Raw genomic sequence first — 17,987 nt, forward strand, 5'->3', positions numbered from 1 at the left:
AGCCACTGCACCCAGCCAAAAACACTGTTTTTCTTTTATAGAGACGGGATCTCACTGTGTTGCCCACGCTGGTCTCAAACTGCAGGGCTCAAGTGATGGTCCTGCCTTGGCCTCCCAAAGTGTTGGGATTACATATGTGAGCCGCTGGGCTGGGCCCATTTAAACATTTTAAAGGGTATAGTTCAATAGCATTTAGTACATTCAAAATGTGCACCCATAACTGTTTAGTTCCAGAACATTTTCGTTACCCCAAAAGAAAACCATCTACCCATTAGCAGTCACTCCACATTGTCCCGTTCCCTTAGCCTCTGCCAGCCACTAATCTGCTTTCTGTCTCTGTGGACTTACCTGTTCTGGACATTTCATATGAATGGAATCATTCAATATGTGGTCTTTTGAGGCCGGCTTCCTTCACTTAGTATAATGTTTTCAAGGTTCACCATGTTGCAGCATGTATCAGTACGTCATTGCTTATTATGGCTGAATAACACTCCAATGTATCTACACATTTTGTTTATGTATTCATCTGCTGATGGGTATTAGGATTGTTTTTATCTATGCTACAAAGAACACGGGTGTATGAATATCTGTTTGAGTTCCCACTTTTCACTTCTTTTGAGATAGAAGCAGTGGCAGGAATTTGCTAAAGTGAAATTGCTGCAACATATGGTAATTGTGTTTGAGTTTTTGAGGAACCTGGTTATGCATGTTTTTAACTTTGTCACGTGTACCGTAAACATGCTTATGAATTTTACACTTTAGATTGTTTTTATTCCTTTCTTAGATTTAATCCCAGGTGCGATTACTGCTTTAAGGATCAGGGACACATTTTTGGTTCTCTGAACATAATGTCAAACTGTTTACTGCAAGTTTTGTTCCAATTTACACCAGCTCCATCTGTCTAAACACTAAATCAGTTGTGAGCACTGTAATTACATTCGTACGGCACTGGATATTTTCATGTAAAATAATCTTCCCTTGGTTATTTAATAATTGTATCATGTAACATACTTAAATTTTTTTTTTTTTTTGGAGACAGTCTCCCTCTGTTGCCCAGGCTGGAGTGCAATTGTGCGATCTCAGCTCACTGCAACTTCTGTCTCCTGGGTTCAAGCAATTTTCATACCTCAGCCTCCCAAGTAGCTAGGATTACTGGTGTGCACCACCACGCCTAGCTAATTTTTGTATTTTTTGTAAAGACGGGGTTTTGCCATGTTGGCCAGGTTGATCTCAAACTCTTAAGTGATCTGCCGGCCTCCGCTTACCAAAGTGCTAGGAGTACAGGCGTGAGCCACTGTGCCCGGCCAACATACGCTTTTAAGAGAAGTTATCAATACTATTGGAGATCAAAAGTATTTTGTCTTTTTATTTCCTATTAAAACAAATTCAAATTGACAGTAACAGTCCATTTATTGAGTATTTTCCTGCAGATTTAACTCTGGGTTAAACTTACACGTTAACTTTTACATTTAAAATAAATTTCTGTACAATTTTTGCTTTGTGTTTTAGTATTAGAATCAATCTAACACTAATAACCTGTAATGTAATTATCGCCTGTTTTTTTTTAGTTGTGGCATTTTGGGGCCTCCATAACAGGATTCTTCCTCCCTTTCCTTTGCCCTGCCCTTCTTGTCCTTTCTTGTTGCGCAATAAACTGGCATGCCCGAGTGGAATGTGCCACATTCAGTTGCCCCTTAGCTTCACGTCGGACACCCTGTTTCCAAACACGGCTGAGTTGGCTGGATTGGCTGTCTCTGCGCTGCTGCTTCTTTGAGGGTATGTGTCACCGGGGCTGGTGCGTGTATGTGTGAGTAGATGGTAGCTCAGTACTTGACACCAGGCTGTGTGGAATTCAACTGTGTAATTTTTTTGTCCGTTTTCTTAGAAAGTGTTTCTTCTGTTGGTAATTAAGGCCACGGCATTCTAGAGAACTCCCCAGTGTTGGTTTTTGTTCCTGTCTCTGAAGCATAGTCTTTCCTTTCTGATTCTACGAGGGTTTCTCTGCTTGTCTTTCTCTCTTCTGGAGATCCCCTTTGCTGTTCACAGCAAGTGGGCTATCCCTCAGTGGAGAGAGAGGCAGAAAAGGAAGACTTGGACCTGTCCCTTGTCCCTTTGTGGCTAGGGTGTGAGCCAGGGTGGAGTCGGAGGTCCTGCTTCCATTTCTGCCACTGCTTAGCCTTGAGACTTCCCTCATGTCTCTGAACCTTGCAGGGCCTCAGTTTCCCTTTCTGTCTTTTAGATCTGGGTCTCCTCCTTTATGAAATGTGTTCCCAGTCCTCATCCTGCACAGCCTGCTGGTTTGTGAGAGTAAATGAAAGGCAGTCATAGATACAAGTGCTTTGCATTGTTCAGCAAACGTTTATTGAACACTTACTGGTTATTGGGCAGGGTTCCGGGTGCTGGGCAAACAGTGGAAAACAAATCAGCATCTGGAGGTGCTCTTGCTACATCCCGAGGCCCCTTGCATGGTGTGGGACCTGCAGCAGGCCAAGCACCACCCATCTCTAGTCTGGTACTGGTTTGCTCTGTGACATTTGGCCACTTCCTCAGCTTGAACACAGTGTCCTTTTCCATTCAATGAGGAGGTTGTGCCAGTAGTTTTTAGCCCTAGTGGCCTCCTTGTAATTTGTAGAATCACAACTTTTGTGATATGGAGAGTAATTACTAAGACTGAATCTCTAAAGATGTTCAGGTAAAGCTCTAAACTGCATGGTCCCTTAATAGAGAGGAATTTTCTAGAAGGTTGTCTGTCAGATACCACTTACAAAGTATCACATACATCTCCAGCACCAGTGTGGCCTGAGTATAAGTCTTTATTCCTGCCCTTTAATCCTTATAATTTTAAGAAAATGGAATTGTTTCCAAGTCTGTACAGAATGGTTTCCAAGTGGCTGAGTAGGTGAGGAGTGTTGTCTTGTGAAGTCATTAAAACATTGCTGTGGGTTTGCAGTCACTGCCATGTGTACTGTGTTATGAGAGAGGGTTATTGCCTCTAGCCAGAACACCTTCCTGAGCATAGCCAGGGGTCATGCTCTGCGCCCAGCTCTCTGATGGCCAAGTGGAAAGTGGGTGGGAAAAGAAATGGAGTGGGAGAGGGACAGGGAGGAAAAAAATAAAAAAGATGGACCTCTGTAAGGTGGTCATTATTTGATGAGTGAAGGTCCCTTTTCTTGTTCTTTGTCACCTTTAATGTGGTCTGCAGCATTCTCTGAAGTCCCAGAGTGCGGCACCAGGATGGAAGTCCCAGTGTGCAGACCGGAGGCATGCATGTTTAATCTGGCCCTCAGTATTCAACATTTAGAAATCAGGGACTCTCATAAAAATACAGATCCCTGGTCTCTAGGATGAAGTCAGCATGTCGAGGTCCAGGGGGCGTCACCGGGAAGTGCTGTGAGTGGCGGCTGCCCCCAGACACAGCCCTCAGAATGTGCAGCTCTTGCTCACACCACTCGGAGAAATTTAGGGTATAAAGAAAGCTTTTCTGCAGCTACGCACCTTTGTTTTACAGAGGAAGAAACTGAGTCCCAGGCATGTGAAGATGTGATTTGCCAGAGTGACAGGACGAAGCTGTGAGGGCAGAACCAAGGCTGGGCGTCCTTTCTCCAAACTCTTGAAACTGTGCTCCTGGCCGGCACCCAGGCCTCTCGGCTTCTTCCAGCAGGTGGCAGTTGTGGTGCTGGTTTCCTGCCATTGTCTCTTTCTGGTATTCCTTTCCCCTTCTCGTGTTCCTCTCTCTTCCTTTGCTTTTGCTTGAGCTTTCTCTCACTAGGTTTTCCCTCTTTCTCTCTCCTGTCTTTTATTCTTTTCCCCTTGCTGTTTTCTCAGATCTCCTGCCAACCGGGCGAGTGTCTAGGTCTACTTTCCTTCTAGACAGCTCTTCTGCACACTCTGCTCACCTTGCAGCTACTCAGGTCTCTGTTCTCCTGGGCTTAGAGGCCTCAAGCTCCAGTGTGCAGGCACGAGGCCCAGAAACCCTGTTGGAATGATCACACTCCCTCACTGGGGGTGGCCACCACTCAGAGCATTTAACGCCTCTGTGGAGGAGGAGGTCCCTTGATCCTAGATAGGCTGACTTCTTCTGAGAGGCCAGAGATCTGTATTTCTTCTTTTCTTTTTTTGAGACTGAGTCTAGCTCTGTCACCAGGCTGGAGTGCAGTGGCCCGATCTCAGCTCACTGCCCAACCTCTGCCTCCTGGGTTCAAGCGATTCTCCTGCCTCAGCCTCCCGAGTAGCTGGGATTACAGGCACGTGCTGCCACACCCAGCTAATTTTTGTATTTTTAGTAGAGACGGGGTTTCACCATGTTGACCAGGATGGTCTCAATCTCCTGACCATGTGATCCGCTCACCTCGGCCTCCCAAAGTGCTGTATTTTCATTGTTTTTAGACGGAGTTTTGCTCTGTCGCCCAGGCTGGAGTGCAGTGGCGCGATCTTGGCTCACTGCAACCTCCGCCTCCCAGGTTCAAGCAGTTCTTCCTGCTTCAGTCTCCCAAGTAGCTGGGATTACAGGTGTCCACCATCACGCCTGGCTAATTTTTATTTTTTTTATTTTTAGTAGAAACGGAGTTTCACTATGTTGGCCAGGCTAGTTTTGAACTCCTGACCTCAAAGTGATCCTCCCGCCTCGGCCTCCCAAAGTGCTGGGATTACAGGTGTGAGCCACCGCACCCCGCCGAGATCTGTATTTTTATACGAAGTTCTCTGAGTGTTAAATGTTGGACACTAATGTAGAGCTATTGCCTTTGCTGTAAAATGTAAGCATCGTCTCAGGCACCTGGCAGGTTTTGTGAAGCTGGCATGTCACCTGAGCATCCGTGCAAATCCCTAGATGGAGGAGGCTCCTTCTAGCTGGCCTCCTCCTAGCTGCTCTCTGCAGGTGAGGATCTAGCCCCAGTCAGGTGGAGAATGGACACAGCTGCTTCTACCGCTCCACACCTTCCAGGGGCCAAGCGGGCTTCAGCACCCTTTCCTCACTCCCCGGCGGCCCTAACTGAAACCCACATCCTGGGTAGGAAGGTCCATTCCAAATCTTACGCCTTGAAAAAAACCTAGGAAGGGTTATACCTCTGAAGAGGTAAAGAGTCCTTTTAGGTTATTTTACTTTCAAAGTGGTGCCATGAGAATGGTGGGGATGGGACTGACATCTGCTGAGCAATTGAGGGGACATTTACTATCCCATGGGACTTTCCTGTATGCTGGATAAAGACCAAGGGGCATACTGAGGTGGATTTGAAAAGACTTTGACACTAGATGGCTCCACCTGCCTCATGCTGCAGGCTGGGCATGTGTCTGTCCTGGGTAGGCAGGGGATTCACAGACTAGATCTGCCACTGGCTGCTGCTCTCTGCTTCCCTTGTTCCATCACTCATCTCACGCTTACTGTTGCCTGGCAAAGTAGTAAGGGCTGGGCTGAAGGTAAGGTGGATAATTCAAAGCCTTTTCTTTTGAGAGGCTCACAATTAGTAGGGAAGAGCCACAGAGAATACACTTCGAACATCATAGTGAAGTCATTTATGTACTGAGTACTGTGGAAGCCAGAGAAGAGAGGTTAAGGGAGGCTTTGCAATGCAGAGTGACATTTGAGTGATATTTTAAGATGAAGTTTGCTAGGCAGTGAAGGGCATTCTAGGGAGCCAAAACAGCTGGTGTAAAAACTTAGATTTGTGAAAAAAATGTGTTTGGAAAATGGTGAGAAGTTGGTATGCTTTAAGTGAAGGGAAATTGGAGAAAATAGCAGAGGCTGGGCTTGGTAAGAAAGGCTATTCGGGTGTTGAGTTAGCTGCTTTAACAGAGACCAGAGTAATTGGAATTGTGGCCTCAATAAGGTAGCCGTTTATTTCTTTTGCTTTTAAAAGTCCAAGTGGAAGGAGGTCCAGGACCTGTCTCCCCACCAGGGTGTTTCAGGCAGCTGAGGTAGCTGTGGTCATTTCCTGGGCATTGCCTTTACTAATTCAGCTGAGCATGGCTCCAGTACCAGCCCAACTCTGCAACTGGGGAAAGGGCATGACTTGGAAGTTCTGTTACATCCTGTTAACCAGGCATGTGGACACACCTTACTACAGGGAAAGCTGGGAAACAGTTTCTAGATGGGTGGCCGTGGGCCCAGCCACATCTTGGGGGTTGCATGACCAAAAGGAAGAAGCAGAGAGTGCATACTGGGAGACACTCAGTAGCCTCTCCCGTAGAAATGTAGAGGCAGAATGATGAAGCACTTTGTAGGGAGCTGGGAGGTTTTTAAGGAAGAGCAATAGCATGATTTAAAAAGCTCTTTGGGAGGCTAAGATGGGAGGGTTATTTGAGGGCAGGAGTTTGAGACTGGCCTGGTCAGCATAGTGAGATTCCATTTCTACTTAAAACAAAAAAAGAAAGAAAGAAATAAAAGGCTATTTTCCAGAAATGACACCAGCTGCAATGTGACTGGCCACCATGGGTCTGTTACAGTAACTGGGCAAGGAGGGGATGCCGAGGGGTAAATCCGCCCTGATGGTTGAGCCTGGCCTCTTGATGGTTTGTCAAGCTGGAGGTCGGTGGGATTTGGGGCTGTTGTGAGTGCATATCTACCTGAAACCATGGACTTTAGGGCTTTGGGATTGGTCAGGAAATGGATGCCCTTCGTTTGAGACTTATTTGAGAACACATTTTTACAGCTTGTTACCAAAGTGAATTGCAACTGTGGGGAAATGATGTCCACAGAGAGCATAAAGGGGTCCTTTCCTCCAGGGTGGGCTGGCAGTGTCCATTCACAGCAGGAACTTGAATAAGCTCCTGTCCTACGCAGGCCCCTGACTCTGTGGTTCTGCAGACAAGTTACTAAATTCTTGCCTCTGCTTCCTGTGCTTTAAAGGAGAAAATTATTCCAACACCTCCCTAATTTGTGAGTGTGTTTCATTTTACATGCCTGCCACATGTATGAAGTCTTCCACCTGTTTAGAACAAAAACTTCCTGATGATGACATCCTGGGAATTCCACAGCATTTCAAGTGCTCCCTCCTAGGAACTGGCTAGCAGGTGTTGGAGGGAAGAGCACAACTTTCAGTGCAACAGCTGAGGCTGCTCCTGCCTGATCTGCTGCTTAGTTAGCTGGATCAACTTGACCAACAAGATATCCCACAGCCCTTGTGCATCCCAGCTTACTGATCTGTAATAACAGGCAAATCTCTGTGTCCCAGGTTGCTGGGAGGGTGAGACAATGCTCTGGAGTGATGTTTGCCATGGTGAAAGCATTCCTGGGGAATTCTTGAAGACTATTCTGTTACGTTTACCTGATGTCAGGCCTTGAATATGTCCTCTCCTTGAGGCAAACATGGTGTCTCCTTCCACAGGGGGTCCGTGGGGCTTTTGGTCTTGTGGCCAAGGTCAAGGAGAGCTGCACAGGCCATCTCCATAATCCTACCCCATGTCCTAATTCTTGGGGCCTTTAAGGCATCTGAAAATTTGCTGCTAATGTTTATAAGGCTGGTCACGTCACAGAAAAATCAAATATACGGAGTTTTTTTATTTTTATTTTTTTTAGACAGAGTCTTGCTCTGTCACCCAGGCTGGAGTGCAGTGGCATGATCTTGGCTTACTGTAACCTCTGCCTCTCAGGTTCAAGTGATTCTGTTGCCTCAGCCTCCTGAGTAGCTGAGATTACCGGCACGCACCACTATGCCTGGCTAATTTTTGTATTTTTAGTGGAGACGGGGTTTCACCATGTTGGCCAGGCTGGTCTCGAATTCCTGACCTCAAGTGATCCACCAGCCTCAGCCTCCCAAAGTGCTGGGATTACAGGTGTGAGCCACTGCGCCTGGGCCAGAGTTTTTTAAAAAGGCATTTTGTCATAGCCTTACCTTTTGATACTTTATCTCACTGGTCATATGCTTTAAGGAAAAAGATATCACATGGGCACAAGGACCCATGCTGTAAATAGGTTGACCTTCAGCCCTGGCAAATTTTCAGACGCTTTAAAGGCCCAAAGAATGAGGACATGGGGTAGGATTATGGAGATGGCCTGTGCAGCTCTCCTTGACCTTGGCCACAAGGGGTCAGCTTATTCTTAGATTTCTTAGAAGGGACTTTTTTTTTTTTGTTTTTCTTTCTGGAGGCTATTGCTTTCCCCACCACCAAACAGCATTGACTCCAGATGATTCTAGCCTGTTGTGTGGGTGTGTCAGGCAGGAATGTGTTGGTTCCCTGCCTGTTCTACTAGGGATAGGCTGGCACTGCCTTTTGTGGAGCTGCTGTGGAGACAGTTTGACCGGATCCATGTTTAGCCAAGAGATGCTACCGACTAGGTGTCAACCCTGTTTGGCCCCATGTTCCATCAGTTACATTGCCAAGACCAGCTCGGTTGGGGAGACCCTAACCCAGTGGCGCTAGAGGAATTAAAGACACACACACAGAAATACAGAGGTGTGAAGTGGGAAATCAGGTGTCTCACAGCCTTCAGAGCTGAGAGCCCCGAACAGAGATTTACCTACATATTTATTAATAGCAAACCAGTCATTAGCATTATTTCTATAGATATTAAGTTAACTAAAAGTGTCCCTTATGGGAAACAAAGGGATGGGCCGAATTAAAGGATTAGGTTGGGCTAGTTAACTGCAGCGGGAACATGCCCTTAAGGCATAAATGGCTCATGCTATTGTTTGTAGCTTAAGAATGCCTTTAAGTGGTTTTCCGCCCTGGGTGGGCCAGGTGTTCCTTGCCCTCCTTCCTGTAAACCCACAACCTTCAAGCTTGGGTGTTAGGGCCATTATGAGCATGTCACAGTGCTGCAGAGATTTTGTTTATGGCCAGTTTTGGGGCCAGTTTATGGCCAGATTTTGGGGGCTTGCTCCCAACATACATGGTGGCGTTTTATGACTGTGAGGTCTTTCCCAGAGATGAACTTCGTGAGAACTCACTCTTTACTTGATAGTGAGAAGAGGAAATATTTGCTTATTACGGGCCATCTTGAGCCTTTGGATGGTGGTTTATTGCTAGTGGGAGATGGGAAGAAATATGAGAAATCTTCTGCCTTGAGGTTGGGCTATTGCTCTACCCGGGGGAGGACATAACTTCTGTTCCCAGCAGAGCTTTGCAAAGTGACGGAGCAGGTCTGGTCTTGTTTTTGGCTGGCTGAAATACCAAGTGTACTTGCTGTGACATTTCCCTCATGAGGCAGAGAAGTCCCAGCAGTGAGATGTAGTCCCCCCTCCAGGACTGAACTGCTTTCCTAAAGCACCAAGTAAAATTCTAAATGTTCTCACTTTCTCATTTTTAACCCTTTCCTTGGCATTTTGGAAAACCATACCAACTTCCTGAGTGGAAATGCTCTATGGCGAAGCTTTGCATATTGAATTGAGGGAGAGCGGTTAGTATGGAATGGTAGGAAGCTGCAGGAGAGGGTGGGTGCTGACAGGTGTTTTCAGTGGGCTCCTGCCCAAAGGGTCATGAGTCATTACGCTCTCTTTTCTCACAAATCCATAATTTTTTCACCTGTTGAATGGCCTTCTTATTTGACACAAAGTCTCTGGCATTGCTCTTCTTCCAGGCAGAAGTGTTCCATGTTCTACCTGAGTGTGTACAGCCCCCACAGTTACTGCCTTGCTGCCTTCCTGGCCTTGGCTCAAGCAGGGGGAACAGGGAAGAGACTGGTCCTCTCTGCTGTTCCTGCTTTGGTTCTGCAGTGAATCCCTGCCCCTGGCCTTTCCTGCTCCTTCTGACAGTAGCCTCCCGTGTGGAGCACCCCAGGATCTACTCCCACTGACTGCACCAGTCATTTCCTGTGTGTGTGTAGACATGTACGTATGTGTGAATGAATGCTCATGTGTAAGACTGGACCTTTCTCCTTTAATTTGATCTTACCATGTTTAGGAATACCTCATACTTTTGGTTTGTCCTCAGCATCTCCTCTTTATTTTCCCATGCTGTTGTGTGGTTTTATTTGTCACAAGTAATTTTTTTCCCCCTCTCCTCTGCCCCTTCTAACATCTTAGAGAGGGATGGAGACTGAAGAGTGAGTTTGGTCCTCCACTTGATCCAGGTTCTCATTTTTGTTTTCTACTTCAAAGCAACAACATGGTACACTGACTTTGATAAGAATTGACCACAGGCCCAGCAAGGTTTCTCATGCCTGTAATCCCAGCACTTTGGGGAGCCAAGGCAGGAGGATTGCGTGAGCCCAGGAATTCAAGGCCCACCTGGGCAACATAGGGAGACCTTGTCTCTACAAAAAATAAAATTAACTGGATTTGGTGGTGCACATCAGTGGTCCTGGCTACTCGGGAGGCCAAGGTGGGAGGAATGCTTGAGGCTAGGAGGTCAAGGCTGCAGTGAGCCAAGATTGTGCCACTGCATTCCAGCCTGGGCAACAGACACTGTCTTAAAAAAATAAGAATCAACCTCAGTACTATTCTTATCTTTTGACTAACTTTAAGAGAAGACTCTTTCCTAGAACAAAATACCAAGTTAAGTCTCCTGTCCTGTCTAGTTGTGTGCACCACAAGCACTTGGTTTGTTTATGGATTGACGGAACCACTGCTGCTCCCATGGTGTCATGGGAGCATGTTTCCCATCATAGGTGTCAAATGCCTTATGCACAATGGGCTGATACAGTGGGTGACGCCAGAATTAGTTGATAGATGATGATCACTCACCCATTAGCACTTACTTAATTCAGTGTCTGTGTTCTCCTTTGATGAGTAAGCGCTGGGATAGAGAAGTGAGGTACATGTCCTGGTTATGTTTGCCATGTTGTCATGTTTGCAGTTTAAAGGCCTGCATTAATGTGCTTTGTGTGAATTGGTTCTCCGTCACAGGCATTAGTATGCACCCCCTGAGCACAGCCTGGGCCAAGAGCTATGGCGTACAGGTGGTGGATCAAGGGTAGCTGTGTATGGACGTTTGCCCTCTCCTAACTAGATGAGTCAGATACTGAAATACCCACAAGACACTTAATAAGTCTAGTAACTGAAGTTCTGACAAAATGGCATGTCAGTATAGAAAGGGTAAGAGAGACTAATTCTGCTTGGTGTGCTCAAAACACCAGTGTGTCGGGTGGTATTCAAGGTATTCCTTAAAGGATGGGCGCCTATTGGTATAATTGCTGGATGCCCCATAAGGATATAAGTGTTTCAAGGGCAGGACCATGACTCTTATGTTCACCACTGTGTCTCCTATGCCCCTGATACTCAGGATACAAATGGATGCATGGATGGAAGGAAGGAAGTGTGGATGAATGAACAGATGAATGAATAAATTAAATGAAGGCAAAATTCTAGATGGGAGGATAGTTTGAATGGTAAAAGAGTGGCAAGAAGAAGTTAGGCATGTTGGTGAAATTAATACTGGTTTGGCTGACATGTAGAACGCTTGAAGGAGAACGGCCAGAGAAAGGGTTGGAGGAAAGACTTAACTCAGATGATAAAAGCTCAAAAACTTTGGCTTTTCTTCCTAAATAGTAGAAAGACTTAACTCAAATGATAAAAGCTCAAAAACTTTGGCTTTTCTTCCTAAATAGTGGACACTAAACAGCAGGAAACATTTGGGTAGGTCTTGGCCGTAAGCGTGCACAATTAATTCAAAGTTTTGAGAATATAATTTAAATTGGAAAAAGACTCCTGACATAGGCTTGTCTTGCTTCTTCATGCTGTAGATAAATAACCAAAGATGGCTGCTACAGGCTACAAGTTTAGTTAACTAGCAGCAAGGCCATAACCATTTCTGGTCTTTCATTTCTTGGTTGTCTTGTCTTTAGATGTGTGCAACAGCACCGATCTTCCGGAAGTCGAGATCATTAGCCTGCTGGAGGAGCAGCTGCCCCATTATAAGTTAAGAGCCGACACCATCTACGGTTATGACCACGACGACTGGCTCCATACACCTCTCATTTCTCCAGATGCCAACATCGACCTCACAACCGAGCAAATTGAAGAGACGCTAAAATACTTCCGTAAGTAGTTGTCCATGTGTGTTGTGATGGCAGTGTCATGACTAGTTCTTCTTAGCCATGGCCCCAAATAAGATCTTGTACTGGCTACCCTGTGCTGTGACTTGTCATCTTTGGAAAGGTGGTCAAAGAATTGCGACTGTAGGGGTTAACCACATGAAACATCCCAATTTTAAATGTTCTGAATAGAAATTTTAGAGGAGTGAGGATGAAGTTAAGATTTTCATTTGAACCAACTTTTTTTTTTTTATTTTTTGAGATGGAGTCTGGCTCTCTTGCCCAGGCTGGAGTGCAATGGCGCGATCTCAGCTCACTACAACCTCTGCCTCCTGGGTTCAAACGATTCTGCCTTAGCCTCCCGAGTAGCTGGGGCTACAGGCATGCACCACCATGACCGGCTAATTTTTGTATTTTTAGTAGAGACGGGGCTTTACCATGTTGTCCAGACTGACCAACCTGGCCACTCCTGACCTTAAGCCACCCACCTTGGCTTCCCAAAGTGCTGAGATTATAGGTGGGAGCCTACTTTTTTTTTTTTTTTGACTGTACAGAAGAATTTGAAAATGTTCCTATTTCTGTTTCTTCACAAAAGTACCACAAGTCCTTAGAAACTCACTGGGAAGGAGTTTGTCTAAATTTAAAACCAAAGATATTGGGAACATCCAGGCCGCTCATTTACGTGACACAGAAAAACATGTATACCAAGGCTGATAACTCTCGTGTGAAAGCTCACTAAGCTGGTTATTTGAAGAGTCCAAATACCGCTGCAGCAGCAAACCGGTCATGCTGATGGGCTGCAGAGCGGATACCTGGTAGGGTGAGCAGTAAACTAGGTGAGTGTTTTCAGTGTGGTCATGATGGCCAGGGTGTGAAACTTGATATTGCACACTTGTAAAAAAAAAAAAAAGGGATAATTTAAAAAATGAATACTTTATGATTCTGATGTTTATTCAAAATGTGCCGTTTTAGAAGAAATTTTACTCTTTAAAAACTTATGGCAGCCAATAATTTATGTATCTATCACTGTGTCACTTACAAAAAAAGGATACCAATCCTTCTACCTGCAGATAACTTGGTTCAAAACCAGCTTATGTATCGTCTCTAAAACATTTCTTGTAATTATTTTTACTAATACAGGCTGATCGCTCCAATATTCTTGAATTTGTGAGATGATTTATAATAAACGAGTTGGTTTGGTACTACAGGTTTCTCCTTTAGGGTGTGTCTAGGGATGTTTTCAGGTTCTCTTTATTAGATATTAATAAGAAAAAAGTGTTGCTTACATTGACCCATAAACCCTACAGAGTCTTTGTGAATACTGCAGATGATCAATTTCAGTAGCGATGATAATAGAATAATCCACACCAGGGTAGTTGTGAAGCATGTTAGACTTGTACTCATGTTGAAGTTGAAGCTTCAGAATTTCTAGTGTCTTGTAGCATATAGGAGGCTCCTAGCAAGTCATTTTGTTGATTCATGATGTCTGTACCACCAAGGAGATATGTGGTATTGTGTGGAAAACCGAGTCTACAGTAACCTCCTTGGTAGATTTTGTATTTGCTTTTTTCAGACTGTAGACATCTGCAAAAAAAAAAAAAAAATTCACAAGAGAACAGTAGAGTTTGTAATAGAATTATTTTTTGGGCCTCTCTGTGTTACCTGCCTTTCCTTAGGAGACCCTCTTGTGATTCTGCAGTACGTATCATGGCCATTTCTGTCACAGGAGGCTCCTGGGTTCCACTCATACAGTTTTTTTGGTTTTTTTTTTTTTTTTGAGGCAGGGTTTTGCTCTGTTGCCCAGGCTGGGGTGCAGTGGTGCACATATGGCTTACTGCAGCTTTGACTTCCTGGCCTCAAGCAACCCTCCCACCTCAGCTTCCTGAGTAGCTAGGACTACATGTATGTACCACCAAGCCCAGCTAATTGTAATTTTTTTTTTTTTTTGGAGAGATGGGTTCTCCCTATGTTGCCCAGGCTGGTGTCAAACTCCAGGCCTCAAACACTCCTCCTGCTTCAGCCTCCCAAAGTGCTAGGAAATCAGGTATGAGCCACTGCACTTGGCACCATTCACACTTTGGTTAATCACTGACATTTACAGTGTAATTGGAAGACCATCCATGGGCAACACTACACAATTTTCAGAGAACATTCGCACAAATTGCCTCATTTCGTTCCTGTAAAATGCCTACAGTTGGGTAGGGCTGGTTTTATTATAGGTGAAATGGATGTGTGAAAGGCTCAGTGTTTACTCCATGACACTGAGCCACAGTTTCTAAAATCTGTTTAACAGTAGACTTGAGGCTGGGTGCTGTGGCTCATGCCTGTAATCCCAGCTCTTTGGGAGGCCGAGGTGGGCGAATCACCTGAGGTTGGGAGTTTGAAACCAGCCTGACCAACATGGAGAAACCATGGTGGCACATGCCTGTAATCCCAGCTACTCGGGAGGCTGAGGCAGGACAATCACTTAAACCTGAAAGGCGAGGTTGCGGTGAGCCGAGATCGCAACATTGCACTCCAGCCTGGGCAACAAGAGTGAAACTCCATCTCAAAACAAGCAAGCAAACAAACAGTAGACTTGAACAGAGAGAGAGTGTCTTTTTTGTTTGTTTGCTTTGTTTTTAATTATACAGTTAGGAAAAAAGAAGAAACCCTGGTGAGTTTGGCAGTAGATAACACAACTTATAATAAAACTGGAAGAACCAAAATAAACATTGAGCAGAGATTCTGAAAGTTCTTAGAGCATGCTTACATCAAAGCCTTAACTTAATTCTGTATCTTCTTCTGTGGTTCCTATAGTTAGAGCAACATAGCTATTTCCTAAATATCTGTCAATTGAATGATCAGGTGTTAACTCTTAAATACAGGACCCTGTAGAGCGGAGCTCTCTCACTGAGGTCCTGCGACCTCTAAAGGGTCTGTAGAGAGAATTTAGGGGTTCCATGCACTTATAAAGGGGAAAAAAATCGCACTTTTATTTTTATTAACTTCTAACTGAAATGCAGCATTTCCTTTAATTATGAACATAGACACACATAGGCACAGTGGTGTTAGCAGGACCTGTGATATTGTCACCAGTAGAAATCACAGATATTTTCATGTCATGCTTCAGTAAAAGCAGATACTTTGAGTTACTGCCTTTGCTCATCACTGCCATGAAATTACATTCGTTGTTAAATGTGCTAATAGATCTTTTATTTCATGTTACAGTTGGGTAGAGCTGTTTTTATTATAGGTGAAGTGGACGTGTAGAAGGCTCAGTGTTGTGGAATACCGTGTTATGGAATATGTCTTATTTATTTAGATCTTTTATTCTTTAATAAAGAAGCACTTATCAGATATCACAGACTTTTTTGTCGTTGTTTATATCCCAGAGTTTTTCAAGTTTTAGATGCAATTGTTTTCCTTTGCAGTCGTTTGTATTTTATGTCTTCAAAGCTTTCTTCTGAGGAGGTGTCTGTGAGCCTTGCCAAATTGGCAGAGGGGTCACCAGAAGGCACTGGTTCGGAGTCCTGCTGTGTGCATGGTATCCTTTTTGGGTTTCGTGTGTTTGTTTACACGTGTGTAACCCGGGAGATGCTGTGACTCACCAGTGTGTTGAATCAGTTTTGAGGCGTGTGAGAAGACAAGGCAGCTACATTGATTAGGGCAGAAGTTCTTGGTTGTGGGTGGGCATGGGGATAAGGAGCGCTGGGCTTCTGATGTGCTCCCCTGGATGCGAAGTCCTACAGAAGAGGGCCAGCTACACATTGCTACACAGATCAGAGCAGACACGGCCCCTTCCTGCATGTCCTCCCCGAGTGGAGAAACGCGGCTTTACCTTTTAAATTTGGCCCTCACTTGGCTTCCTAAGAAGAGGCGAGAAAGCTTTGGGCATCCACCTTTGCCAGGTGGTAGAATGACCTTTTCAGAGAAGTTTTAGTGCTTCTCCTAGTCAGGTGGGTTTATAACTCCTGAGTCTGAGAAACACACAAAATTAAAATGACCCACAAAACAGATATACCCACAACGATTGGGACATTTGGGAGAAAGCATAGTCAACATATGGTACTTGCAGTGTGCTGGGTAATCCTCAGAGTGGCCTGAATGTAATACTCTTGCATTCTGCAGATGAGGACGGCGAGGCTCAGGGAAGCTAAGGAAAAGCCACATACCTAGCAAGGTGAGTCAGACCTAGTTTGTCTGGTTTGACTCCATCTCTTACCCAGCATCTCACACGAACTACAAAGGGGACAAGAAAACTTCTTGTTTAAGAATGAAACCCATCAGGTGAAATACAAGAAAACCAAAAACCCCATCAAAACCTTAGTTTCAAAATGTGTCAATAGCTTACTTATTTATAAAATATATGTCTACCATATTGAAAATTCATTTTTTTTCATGGTTCAGGGCATTGTCCCAAGTGACCCTTAGCTTGATACAGCTTAATTTGAAGATGAGGTTTCTTTCTTCCCTGTGATTTTCACCTCCATCCTGTGACTTGTAGGTCATACTTCCCTAATCCCTGGTGGAAATGACAGTGTGTGCTATAGACTTTTGTAGTCACATAACACACAGCAGACACGAGACATGAAAGCTGCTGCATTGGTCTTTGGGTGGCTATGGAACTCTTTTTGGTCCCTTCTTCCAGGGACTGCTGTATGTAACTTTTTGGTTAAGAAGCATTGATTGAGAAAAAAAAAACAAACTCCGTATCTCACCTGCATATGATCTGCTGACCACCCTCCCTGAGTTTACCTGGAGCAGCCTTTTTCCTAAGAAGAGAAGGTTATGAAGCAGATAAGAGTTTCATAATATTGTTCCATCATTTGTTTTTACTGTAAAGTAATATTAAGGTATTAGCCAACAGTATTTACTGAGTGACTGGTATTCACCTCTAACCCTTTGAGGACTTGTTTGCATTCCAGCTCAGGTTTTCTAACTAAGGAGATAAAAACATCTCCTGGACTATTTATTTTTTTCCACGACCTAACCCAAGGACTTTGCACTGGGTTGGACCAATGCAGGCAGCTCTTGAGGCCTTCAGTGCCATCCTACCCTGAGTTACTTACCTTGCTTATGTCGGGGGAGGGAGGAGGGTCTGGAACCTGCATGGTAAACCAGCTCCCCTTGCCATTTTAACTTTTAAAAATTGAATTTAAAATTTAACAACAACAACAAGACCTTTAATCTAGTCCAACCATGGTTGTTCACATGGGGCCTCTGAGGTGCGGAGTGCATTGACTTGCTACGCCTTGCATAGCCAGGGTATGTGGGGCCAGGAATTGTGTGCAGGTCTCCCCACGACTCTAGAGTTGTGTCTGTAAAGTAGAACCTACAGTAATATTATTATACCCCCATTTTCACCTTTGCTCATTCACTTGTGTCCACACGGTCACAGGCGTAGCAAGCGTTTATACTGTTGGTTTTATGGATGTGCACAACGAACCTCATGTGTTTTACTTATACAGGGCTCATCCCAGGAGAGTGGGAATTTACTCAAGGTAAAGCATGAGGAGCCAGAGTATCTGGCATGGGGTTTAATTGGAATCCCTCTACCTCCACCACTGTACCTAGAGGCTCCTCTCTCCCCTCATCCTGTTTGACCCTTGAGCTGGGCCGACACAGTGGTCACTCCCTGCTGGACACTCTCCTGGCTTGACTCCCAGTGCCTCACTTGCTCCCAGAGTTCCCTTTTGTCTCTCTGGATAGTCTTTCCAGCCTCTTTCACCAGTTCTTTCTTTTTCGTCTTCCTCTGAACTTCTAAATCAGTGGCTGTCAACCCTGATGCACCTAGAACTTAAAAAAATATAGTCCGGCAGACGCTGTGGCTCATGCCTGTAATCCCAGCGCTTTGGGAGGCCAAGGTGGATGGATCACCTGAGATCAGGAGTTTGAGACCAGCCTGGTCAACATGATGAAACTGCGTCTCTACTAAAAATATGAAAATTAGCCAGGCATGGTGGCATGCACCTGTAATCCTAGCTACTCGGGAGGCTGAGGCAGGAGAATCTCTTGAACCCAGGAGGGAGAGGTTGCAGTGAGCCGAGATTGCACCACTGCACTTCAGCCTGGGTGACAGAGCAGGACTCCATCTCAA

At 45.0% G+C, this 17,987-nt stretch overlaps 1 protein-coding gene across 2 annotated transcripts in view; it reads left to right on the forward strand.

Moving 5' to 3' along the window:
• TRAK1 (trafficking protein, kinesin binding 1) overlaps positions 1-17,987 on the forward strand; it is a 133,632-nt gene that overhangs the window by 20,032 nt on the left and 95,613 nt on the right. For both annotated transcript variants that reach the window (XM_011950937.1, XM_011950938.1), the window contains one exon: positions 11,720-11,914. In XM_011950937.1, the coding sequence (XP_011806327.1) occupies positions 11,720-11,914 (195 nt within the window). The remainder of the gene's footprint in view (positions 1-11,719; positions 11,915-17,987) is intronic.

This window comes from Colobus angolensis, unplaced genomic scaffold (assembly GCF_000951035.1).
Source record: "Colobus angolensis palliatus isolate OR3802 unplaced genomic scaffold, Cang.pa_1.0 Scaffold311, whole genome shotgun sequence".
NCBI lineage: Eukaryota > Metazoa > Chordata > Mammalia > Primates > Cercopithecidae > Colobus > Colobus angolensis.